General features: G+C 46.6%; 1 protein-coding gene across 1 annotated transcript; it reads left to right on the top strand.

Annotated features, from left to right (window-relative positions):
* Positions 1–410: 410 nt before the first annotated feature.
* Positions 411–10,924, top strand: S100A10 (S100 calcium binding protein A10). Its single transcript, XM_032652888.1, has 3 exons — positions 411–687; positions 7,429–7,581; positions 10,512–10,924. Exons 2-3 carry the CDS (start codon positions 7,450–7,452, stop codon positions 10,671–10,673), a joined length of 294 nt encoding a protein of 97 aa, XP_032508779.1. The 5' UTR covers positions 411–687; positions 7,429–7,449; the 3' UTR covers positions 10,674–10,924.
* Positions 10,925–11,462: the final 538 nt, after the last annotated feature.

Here is an 11,462-nt window from a genome sequence, read left to right as displayed (position 1 = left end):
GCAGGCGCCGGCAGGGAACCCGCCTTCTCTGAGAGCTGCCCGTGGACTGGGGGCCCAGGCCTTGGAGACCCTCCCAACTGACCTCCTAGGGCCTTATCTGAAATCAACCAAGTCTGACGCCCTCGCGGTCGTTAGGACTCCACGAGCCCCTCCCTGCAGTATCATGTAGAAAATAATTCCTAGACCTGTAGGTTACGGACGAGCGCTTACAATCTGGTTCTGGGCCAGCGCGCCCCACCCGCAGAATGGCTGGATTCTTGGATTTGCACACTCATTCGCTCTCTAAAACCAAACCCGAGAGGAAGGGCATGGCCGAGGGTGGGGATGTCCTAAAATATTCCAGAGCATTTGAGTAGGAAGAGAAGTTTACAATATTGCTCTCACTGGGGGCGGTGTGGAGCCCTGGAGCGAGGCTCCTCCGCACAGCGAAAGAAGGGTGTGTGCGCTGCGCCCGGGGTGTCAGTGTTAGGTGCGGGGGCAGGAAGAAGAGGGAGGAGAAGGGGTGGGGTGAGCGGAGGCCCTGACACCGGCCCAGGCTCCTCCTGCATCCCCCGCTCCCCGCCCCCACTTACTAAGGCGCCCAGCCCGCGGCGCTCTGCTCACTGGCCGCGTGTCCCCGCCAGCCGAGCGCCCCCGCCAGCCGAGCACCCCCGCCTGCCAAGCGTCCCCGCCTCGCCTCCTGCCACGGTGAGTTCCGCCCGCCGCTCCCGGGCGGTCCCCAGCCCCAGACCCCGCGCCCGTGGAAACCCCCGCATCGGCGGCTCTGGCTCGCCCGGCTGGCTTCGCCGGGTGTCCCGGGTGCCGGGGAGCCTGGTCGAGGATCAGCTGGGGATGGGGAGGTATCTGGGCCACACCCTGGCTTGGCGAGCAGCGCCCCCGACCCGCCCCGGCGCGACCCCCCAGATCCTCGCGGGGGGGGGGGGCGGGAGGGAGCCCTTGTCCTTTACTACTGTACCTTCGTTTTGGTTGCCCCGGGGTCTGCTCTCTCCTACCTTTCGGTTTATCTTTTTTTACACCCACTTTCCTACTTTTCGACTAGTCTCCCCAATTACCCGAACCCCCGCTTCTGGCCCCCTGTCCTGGCCGGCGTATTTCTTTGTGTGCTCCGGCTGCAGGCTGACCTCTGTCCAGATGTTCGTTGCCACCTCCTAGATGGACGGCCCGTGCAGGCTTGGGGAGGGCTGGCGGTTTCCCTACCCAAAGGACACCCCTCAGCCCCTCTCCCCCATGCTTCAGGTTGGGCTTCCTGTTGTTTGTCTGCTAGACGGGAAGGTTCTTACTGCCGACCGAGGGAGGAAAGTCTATTAGTTTTCTTTATAACGCAGTTTTGCTGAGGGGTGCGGGTAAGAGGGGGAGGGAAGCCCATGTGAAACCTGTGTGAAGTGATTTTTGTACTGAAAGGGATCCCTTCTTGCTGTCTTAAACAAGTGGAACTATACAGAGATAGAGGAAGAGCAGGCTTAATGAAGGATCTTCTAACCCAGACTAATCTGTCCCAATGCAATGAGCTGTTGGTACCTGGTCACAATTTGAGCCTGGCCAGAGGAGGGGCGCTTCCCCCAGGCCTGGATACCACACTCTCTAGACGCGGCCGGACTCCACCTAACTGAAACCCGGAATCTGCCTTGTTGGGCCGGGATGGTGGGGAAAGCAGAGCAGCAAGCCCCGTGCCAGGCGCAGCCGAGCCCTGGGCCAGACTCTGGAATACATTAAGCCCACCCCCTTCGCTGGGAGCTTTCTGCAGGGCGTGGTTAGCACAAAGGGCTCCCGGATTCTCCTAGTGGCGGCCTGTGACTCAGTTGTGAGGCCATGTGGGTGAGGCCCGGATGGTTCCAGATTCTCTCTGCAGATGGTTCAGACAGAACACTCCCTGAAGGAAATGGGGAACTGTGCCATCTTAGAGGGCATTTTCCAAGAGGAAGTGAGTCACACCAGGACTTGGCCCGCAACCTGAAGGAGAGGTTTCTTGACTGAACTGTGGGTGAGGACAGCAGTTAGACTGGTAGGGCCGTGGCAGAACTGCTGCTGGGTTATCGGCCAGTATGCCTGCTGGCAGGCTGCCCCAGCTTTATTTGGGAGGTAGCTCTTCCCATTAAGAGGTTTGCAGTTGCTGCAGATGCTTTTTCCCCTGCAGCCTGAGTTTCAACCTGCAGCAGTGGATTTTTATATCCTGCACCTCAGGTGAGGCCAGGCGCAACACTCTGTCAATGATCTTTGCCTCCAACGTGTTTCAGCAAATTGCAAAAGGTAATGACAGGCATTAGGGCAGGAATGAGTTCATATAACTCATTTGGAATTTCTTCATCAGCCCTGCCCCCACAGGTTCCTCTCCAGTTTCTATTTAATCATCTCTTCCAAATGATGTATTCCTTCCTTGACAGCCAGAAGCTACTTTCTTCACTGGGTCCTTGATACAGCACTTGGAGATTATTTTGGTTCTTCAAATTTTCCTGAGGGTCTACTGAGCATAGCACCCTGACTTCTAGGTGATGGTCTTCCCTGGCTATTCCTGCATACAACAGCAGATGGCCACTTTTCCTTCCATGTCTGGCCCCTGTCAAGCCTCTCCAGCAGCCACTCCAGTGAGGTCAGGCCTTGCGCTAGGTGGAGCTGAGACTGAGTGCCTCCTTGCTTTCCATGGACAGCTCCAAAAATGTGAATTTTTTAGAGCACTACCCACTTGGTATGGCCTTGATCCAGTCTAGTCTTTTAAAGTTGAGGGAAACAATGGAATCCTTTCAGAGTTATAATGTGCACATTAGCACTCAGAGTGCTGGGAAAGCTAGACTGATCTTTTTATTAGGATCTTTCTTAAGCTTCTCATTTTCCCGGGACTCAACAATTTAGGAATCTCACATCAAAAGCAAAAAGAATGAATTTGCTTATTTTTAACAATTTTCAGCACTTCCTAGCCCTTCAGTGGTTTTAATAGCAGTTGTCACAGTAGCTATTGTTTGCCAGTTCTGGTGATGCCTGACAACTCTTCGAGGAAAACTGGATGTACTCTTTTAGGGTAGAGATGGCTTCAGAGTTCTCCTATTGAATTGCATCTGGAGCTTTTCTTTTGCTGCTCACTTTTTTTAGTGGGAAAGTTTTACGTTTGGTGAAAGGGGAGAGACAGCCTGGATCAGATTCATTGCTTCCACTCACTTCTTCTGAATTCCTTTTAGAGATCAAATCAAGAATGCCTTCTGGGTTCAATTCCCCATCCCACCCCCCCAATTTTTTTCTTTTTAAATTCCTCAAAGCAAAAGGAAGGAAACCTAAAACACATTTTAGATAACAGATGTTTGTTTTTACCGACATTCTGCCAGTTCTTTTCTGGGTGGGCTGTAAGAAAAGTAGGGTATGGACAAGACACAAAAGAGCAAAGTAGATCAGACTTCTTGCTCTTTGGAAGTCTCCTTTTTGAAATTATGGCCTGGATCTGGGCATGGGTCCAGAGCAAACATTTGGTATTACTTAGGAGCAGACACTTTTCTATGGAGGCCTCCTACTTCCCTGCTACTCCCAGAAGGATCAAAATTTACATTATTGTCAATTTCCTTCTTACTGATTCATTGAGCAGGCTCTGAGGACAGGGTGCTAGCTTATGCGACCCTGCTACTGGAGCCCACAGTTTAGCGCGGAAAGAAACAAACACAGTTAACTAGAATTCAGGACATATTTTAAAATAGTATGACCTTAGCTGGTAAACTCCCCAGAGGCAAGCATCACGGGACAGAGGTGGTGGAGAGCACATCCACGTGTGCCTAACACCGTGACAGGGTCATGCAAAGTAGGTGCTTGGTGAAGGAACAGAAAAAATGGAAAATTGAATTCCCACCACTGTAAATTTGTAAAGCTCAGAATTCTTTTCGGAAGAGAAAACTACACAAAGAAAGACACGTGAGCTTCCACTCTTCAGACCTGTGTAGGAGATACACAGACATCAGAATAAAATGATTCAATAAAAGGTGAGTGAATGATGAATTAGTTAGAGCCTGTGGAGCTCACAGTGAGAGAGCAGTAAAGTGGGATAAACCAAAACTCAAGAAAACGGTAAGAGTGAGAAGAGAAAGAAAAGTCGGGTCGTGTTGGGTGACCAGACCTGTTTAGCAGGACGCACCGTTTTCTCCTCCGCTGTGGAATGTACTCTGCGGTTCATTCATAGGCTGCCCCTTTCCTGGCCCTTCCCAGCCCTCACCTCCTCCCACAGAGCTCCCAGCCTCAAGGGTTTCAACCCAGACCCGGTAATCACACCTGCACCTCAGCTCCAGCCAAGGGAATTGTTTGATTGATTCATTCACTCATTAGCAAACACTAAACCACTATTTAGTTGTTAGTGGATAGAACTGAATAATTCACAGTTCTTAACCTAGAGGAACTTAAATCTAAGATAGAGAGACAGGCAAATGATTGGATGGAGTGTTTCAGGTGCCGGAGTAGGCTGTCTGGGGAACAGAGAGGAAGCTGCGGCCTCTCAACCCCAGGCCCAAGGCTATCCATTGGAAGTGTTTCCGAGCCAGAAGCTATAGAGTCCTGGGGTGGGACTCTTCTGGGGCGGTGGAAACGGCGAACTCAAGTCCCTGAACTGCTTGCTGCTTTAGCAACCAATGGTCAGTGCTTCCGTCAGCCCAGGCCGGGCAAGCCCCGCCCAAAATGGGAGGGCCAGGCAGGCTGACTCAGTAGGTCAACCGCTGCACTCTGGAAGAGCTGTATGATTCATCCACTAGCCGAAAGAACAGTATTAATCACATCTTCCCCTTTTCCTTCATCTTACTTTAAAACCAGTGTACTTGCTTCACCTTCAAAATGGAATAACTTGCTCGTAGCCCAGGTCAGTGCCCTCAGGGGCCCTGGTTACTGATGAGAGGGTGGTCATCTCTGGTTTTCAAAGCTGTTTTCACTTTCACAACCTTAGATCTCCTGAGTAGCCCCTGATCTACATTCTTATTGCAGAACAAACAGGGAGTCTGTGCTGACTGCTGTGTCCACAGCCCATGTGCTGAGTAAACAGCAGAGGGAGATCCAGTGGGGCAGGAAAGCTCTGTAACTTCATAATGAGCATAGACAATCCCGGGGTGGGTTTGGAGTGACCTGAGTGCTCACTAGAGGAAGACTGGCCTCACTCTCTTGAAGAAGGTATTCAGGGGTGGCCAGGACTTCCTCAGCTTACAAGTTGTATTTCTTAGAGGTTCCTAAATTAGCCTGTTTCCTATTTTAGGGGTCCTTACCCTGCTGTATTCCCTTTCTTACTTCTCTGGCTTTGCAGTGCATTTTCCTTCTGCTCTGCCCTGTGAAGAATGTGAACTAGGTGTCCCACAGCCAGTTCCAGTATCTGGGATCTTTGGGCATTTGTTGTGAAGTGCTCTGCCACTTGAGCTTGGGCACGGGTATTTTTAAACCTCTGTGGTGGCTGACTCCTTTCCTGAGATATTTCAGAACTGGGGTGGGATGCCACAGCCTTCTCCCATAGATGACTCATTCAGTTCAGTTCTCTTATGTTGCTGGACTTCCAGAGCCAATCCAGGCAAGGCTGACTCCCTCTAAGCGCACTGCCATCTGAAGCCAGATCCTGGCTGTGTCAGGAGAGAGGGGAAAGGGTGTGGTTCCCCTGGAATTCATCCCACAGTGGACCTTGAATTGGCTGCTCTCTCCAAGAGAACTGCTTTCCAGATGAATCATGCCAGATTCTGGTTTATAGCATTCTCTAGAGTATAGCATTCTTTGGCATGCTGATTTCTGTACTTTTCTGGGGATTAAGGGGTAGAACTTTTGACTCTTAAAGTGTAATTTTTCAATCCTCATGTTTACCAGCTCCACCTTCTCTGTAACAGACAGCATTTACGGATCTGTGTTGAGTATGCATGTGTCAGCGGAAGGAACCAGACTGAAAGCATGTCTCCGGTTCCTACTGAGACTCTTCAGGGGAAGTTGCCAGCCTCTCCTTCAATCTCTGCTCTAAACTTATTCTTGATGGGGTTTTTTGTGTTTTTTTTTTTTTGAGTGGTATATTACAGTCTCAATTCAAATTCACCTGTTTCCTATCCAGTAGTGATTTTAGGTGGTGTTAGCCAAAGCTATTCCATTCTGGCTAAAGCATGCCCTCCAGTTAAGCAAAAGCACTGGGCTCCTATCAAATACCAGGCATTGGGTCTTGATGAGACATATGCCCCTAGATTATTATACCTGAATATAATGATCTGACACATCCTTTCCTTTCTTTTTTTAAAATTAAATTTATTTATTTATTTATTGGCTGTGTTGGGTCTTCATTGCTGCGGGTGGGCTTTCTCTAGTTGCACTGAGCGGGGCTACTCTTCGTTGCAGTGCATGGGCTTCCCGCTGCGGTGGCTTCTCTTGTTGCGGAGCACGGGCTCCAGGTGTGTGGGCTTCAGTACTTGTGGCACACAGTCTCAGTAGTTGTGGCAAACAGGCTTAGTTGCTCCACGGCATGTGGGATCTTCCCAGACCAGGGTTCGAACCCGCGTCCCCTGCATTGGTAGGCGGATTCTTAACCACTGCACTACCAGGGACGTCCCTTACCTTTGTTTTAAACTATTCACAATGAAAAGCTCTTCCTTTCCCACTGCACCCCAGACTGTGAGAGTAGCTCTTTTGTCTAGTGCTGCCAAAAGTATATTAGATCCCCAAAGGAATTAGGATATACTATTACTTGTTCCTTCTCAAGGAAGTAGATAATGGGCTTTGGGTAGCTTTTATTTGGGTAGGGCAACAGCATGTTACTACCAAAGATGCAAATGTCTTTGTTACAATCACTAACAAGTTCAGAACTTTAGTAAAGAATACATGGAATTCCCTGGCAGTCCAGTGGTTAGGACTCAGCACTTTCATTGCAGTGGCCTGTGTTCAGTTCCGGTCGGGGAACTAAGATCCCGCAAGCCACGCAGTGAGGCCAATACATGCTCAGGAGACAAAATTCATTTTTAAGCAGATTTCTAAACCCTAGAATGACTGAACAAGGTTACCTAGTTAAGCTTGGAGAGTTGAAGTTTTTATATTAACCAGGCTTGATTGTGTGGGTTGTTGGTATTCAGCCATATCCATATTGAAGAGTCCCATTTACCAGCGCTAAGAGAAACAGAGAAACGTCTGTTCTTTCAGTAGGTGCTTTGTCAGTTAAAAGGAGGGGCACTGATCTTGCTTTTCCAAATAATTAGTGTTTTTATTCTTCATTAGGTGATTTATGCAAAATTAGCAGACAACTAGATAAATCCCTTATTCAGAGCACCAATACCTAAACTGCCTATTTCCATCAGCAGGAGGCATAAAACCTGAGTGAACTGGTCCTTATAGTCATTGAATTTTACAGCTGAAAAGGATTGAATGAATGCGCTTATCACCCTCTTCCAATCATTCTCAAAAGACTGGTAATTCATGTCGCTTAAAAGTTAATGTAAATTGTTTCTTTACATCCTTTAATAGGTTCCAACAGACCTCACCAAAATGCCCTCTCAAATGGAACACGCCATGGAAACCATGATGTTCACATTTCACAAGTTTGCTGGGGATAAAGGCTACTTAACGAAGGAGGACCTGAGAGTACTCATGGAAAAGGAGTTCCCTGGATTTTTGGAAGTAAGTGTTGAAAGGCTCAGAAAGAACCAGAACCAGATGTAAAAATCAATGCTTCTGGGCCCTAGTTCCTTTCCCTTCCTCTTTCCAGCCCTTCCCTGTGGAAGTCACTACTAGAAAGATGTTTTCATTCATTTACTTATTAAACATTATTGAATGCCTACTGTTTGTAAGATACTAGGGGAGGAAACAGAAGGTAAAGAAGACACAGCCCCTGCCCTCAAGGAGCTTACAGTTTGGAAGTGAAATGAGACTACACACAAATCACCATAATGCAAGGTGTTAGAAGGAATCCATCTGGAGTCATCTGTGTCCATTGAGACAGAGTTGCAGGAAAGAAGGCCTTTCACCAGAGTAATCAACCAGGTTGCCTTCTTGCCCTCAGGTCCATAAACCTGGCACTGGAGGTACCACATCCTGGTCACATCCACTTTGAGCAACTTGAATCTCCCTTCTTAAATTAAATCCCTTTAGATAAAGGCTTTAAAATTTTTTTCCAACACTGCTCCAAAGCAACGGTGTCAAGTATCTGCTGAATGAGTGCCAAGCGGCACTCCAGAAATAACTTCTTTTCACATTGAAAATGCAATGAGACAGGAGCACAGTTTGAGTTTATGCCTCACCTTTGACAGATCGAGGGGTCCGTGAAGACCAGAAGAGGATCTGCCATGAGCTCAGATACATCACTCAGAACATTAGGCAACAAGGCACAGTTGCCCTTTTACATCATAGGCCCTCAAGAGACGGCTGTTGCGTTTCACTGAAGGTGAAACATTGCCTAACAAAATATTAGATTGAAATGCAGGCCCTTCTCTCCCTGCCACAGCCAGAGTCATTTGAAGGGATCAGTACTGTGTTTGGTGTGCATTAGCCTCTAAAGGGTGAAGGGAGGAGATGGTAAAAGACAGGGTTCTGCCTCTTGTCATCTGCCTGGTAAACAGCATTAATCAAGCCCCTGACTCCTGACTCATTAAACATAGGGTTTTGTAGTACATGATGATTTACATGTTATCAATACCAGTCAGATAAACAGATATAAATAGCTTAACTAGTATCTCAGAGCTGCAGTTACCACAATTCTATCCCAGAATGAGTTGAGGATACTGTTGTTCTGCTTTTGTACAGTTCTGTGATAGAGCCTCAGACCAGGACCCTAACTGGGAAGGTTGCTTCAGCTTTCTGTGCCTCAGTTCCTGCCTCTGGAAAATGAGAGGCTGGACATGATTCTCTCCAAGACCATTTTCACTTTCTGTGATCCTTCCAGGCAAGCATAAAATTCAAGGACAAAATGTGCTCATTGTAAACCTGCCCATCACACAAACAAAGGCGTTCTCGGTCTACTTCTGAACACTCATTAATTGTGTTGTTGCATAAGTTAGAAGCCAGGATGATATCACATGAGACGAAGATCCTTCCTCCCTAAAGGCTTTGTGGCTTGGTAAACATAAAGTGTTCAGTAACGAGTACTGAACGTGGCAGTATAATTTATTCTAAGCATGGGGTCATAATTCCAAGCACACCCACACTCGCTGCATTCACAGATCGTTTTGTTTCTAAAGTTGACCCCTTACGTCATCCAAATTTCATTCCTGACCACGGCCAGGAAGCTGGGGTTAAGGCCAGAATTAACTGAAACCCACCAAAAGCAGAGGTAGCTGCACAGACAGGTTATAGTTGATTGCTTAGGGCGTGTAGGAAATGCTGCTTTACCTTAAGGGATTTCTGAGTGCAGTTTATAAACATCCAGCACACTTGAGACACTGAGTATCAGTTCCCTCACTCATTTATACAATCAATGAAATTCATAAATATTTTACCTGAGTCCTTTAATACCTGTAAAGGGGCATATTTCCCTCTGGTTGATGGCATGGACTCTACAGGAGAAACCACACTTTCCCACTTCTAAGCATCATCACTACGAAAAGGAATGATCAAGCCAATCACCTTGAAAACAGAGTAAAAGAAAAAACAAAGGGGATCTTACCTGCTCATCTTAGTTCTATGTATTCATGCTAGGCATTGAGAATCATGGGGAGTTTTATAACTCCATCACACATACTGCTTTTGAAGTACATCCAGTGTAAAACAAAGAGTACATCCAGCAAAGAGTATAGGATGGCATAGATTGACCAACTTATTAAGAACAGAAGCAATCTTAGAAACACTCTAGTCCAACCTCAATTCTTAGTTGTTACACGAAGGCCCACCAAGCTGTGTGACTTACTCTAGGTCACCTGGCTAATATGATATGAAGCCACCCTAGACTGGCCTCAGCTGTGCCAAGAAATGAGGACCATCTGCCTGAACTCTTTAAACCTAACACACCCCAGGGCATCATTAACATCTCTTTAAAATCCATAGGACAATGATCTGAAATTTACTCCCTAAATAATTGCATGAGGTCTTTCATAGGAGTTTCCTTCTTTAAGGACTTGACCATGCTATCAGGAATGAAAGTTTGTCAAGAGAATATAAGTTTAAACTAAAAAATGGGGGAATTTGGGGTGGTTCTCAGACAGAATTTTGTGATTTTGAAAATTGTAACAGTTGGACTGTAAGTAAAGCATGTCAGAAGGCCATGCTGGTTTCTAAGTGGACTGAGAGTTCAGAGTCGTGAGTCTCCCTTCTCTGGCACTGAATCTCCTCTTTCTAGAAGTAGGCTGTTTCTAGTCCCTGAGTTATATAAAATAGTGGAGTTATATAAAAGAGTGCCATGGAAACCTCTTTCCTAGCTTGAAATAAATATGAAGTTACTGAAATGCTCTGAATTTCTGAAAAATACATTTAGACGACCTCCAAAGATCACTATGACCTAAAGCAAGAATTCAAATAATTAGGAGATTATATATATATAGCTGTCAGCAGTACAAATCAAAGAAGCTCGTCATTGCAACCATTGACTCGTATTTCTTGCCTCTGTCTTTTTTTTTCAGAATCAAAAAGACCCTCTGGCTGTGGACAAAATAATGAAGGACCTGGACCAGTGCCGAGACGGCAAAGTGGGCTTCCAGAGCTTCTTTTCACTAATCGCTGGGCTCACCATCGCGTGCAATGACTATTTTGTAGTACACATGAAGCAGAAGGGAAAGAAGTAGGCAGCATTGAGCAATTACTCCCACCCTGATAAGAATTCTCATAAAGGGTCACTTAAGGAATCTGCCCTACAGCTACCCCTGTATAAGGATTTCCTGGGCAGATGGGGACCCTTAGAAAATGTACAAATAAAATCCAGCTCCACCTTGAGAAGCAGAGAAAGAAAAGTCAATTAAAGTCAGATAAGCTTTTGATTTTTATATTGCTTGCATCCCCTTGCCCTCAATAAACAAATTCCTTTTTTAGTTCTGAATTTGAGACAGAATGTTTGCTCTTCTTCAGAAATGTTTGTTCCCTGCTTCATTCGCAAAGAGCCCACGTGCCCTTAAGCATCTAGCGCAAGGCAGAGCTCTTTCCACAGAACCTGCAAAATGGGAAAGCACTCTCCACTCAGGCTTGGGGTCTAACTTCTCAAATTGATCTGCCCTGTAGCTGTTCCTAGCTGAAGGACAACAACTCCAAGGATTAAAAGAAGGCACTTCAGGGTATATTCCACCTTTATAATTCCTGAGCATAGTCCTGCCCAGTTAAATCAGTGCCTTTCCAACCAGCACTTTGTATGCCTGAGATGTCTGAGTCCATTTTTCATAGCAAAGTTTCGGCAAACTAGGGTAAGAATAGTTCCATAAGACAACTAATCAAAATCAGTCCAGTGCGATGCCTCTAACAATATAACGTTAACATTTTTAGAGCTGTCATGAGATGCCATGAGTGTACTAAGATGTCAGGAAATAGGCTAGCCATGATTTATAATATAACGGGATAGTGCTTTTTTGTTGAAAATGAAATGT

This window comes from Phocoena sinus, chromosome 1 (genome assembly GCF_008692025.1).
Source record: "Phocoena sinus isolate mPhoSin1 chromosome 1, mPhoSin1.pri, whole genome shotgun sequence".
In the NCBI taxonomy this organism is placed as follows: Eukaryota; Metazoa; Chordata; class Mammalia; order Artiodactyla; family Phocoenidae; genus Phocoena; species Phocoena sinus.
The sequence above is the reverse complement of the archived record's forward strand: the minus strand, read 5'-3'. Positions and strand labels throughout refer to the sequence as shown.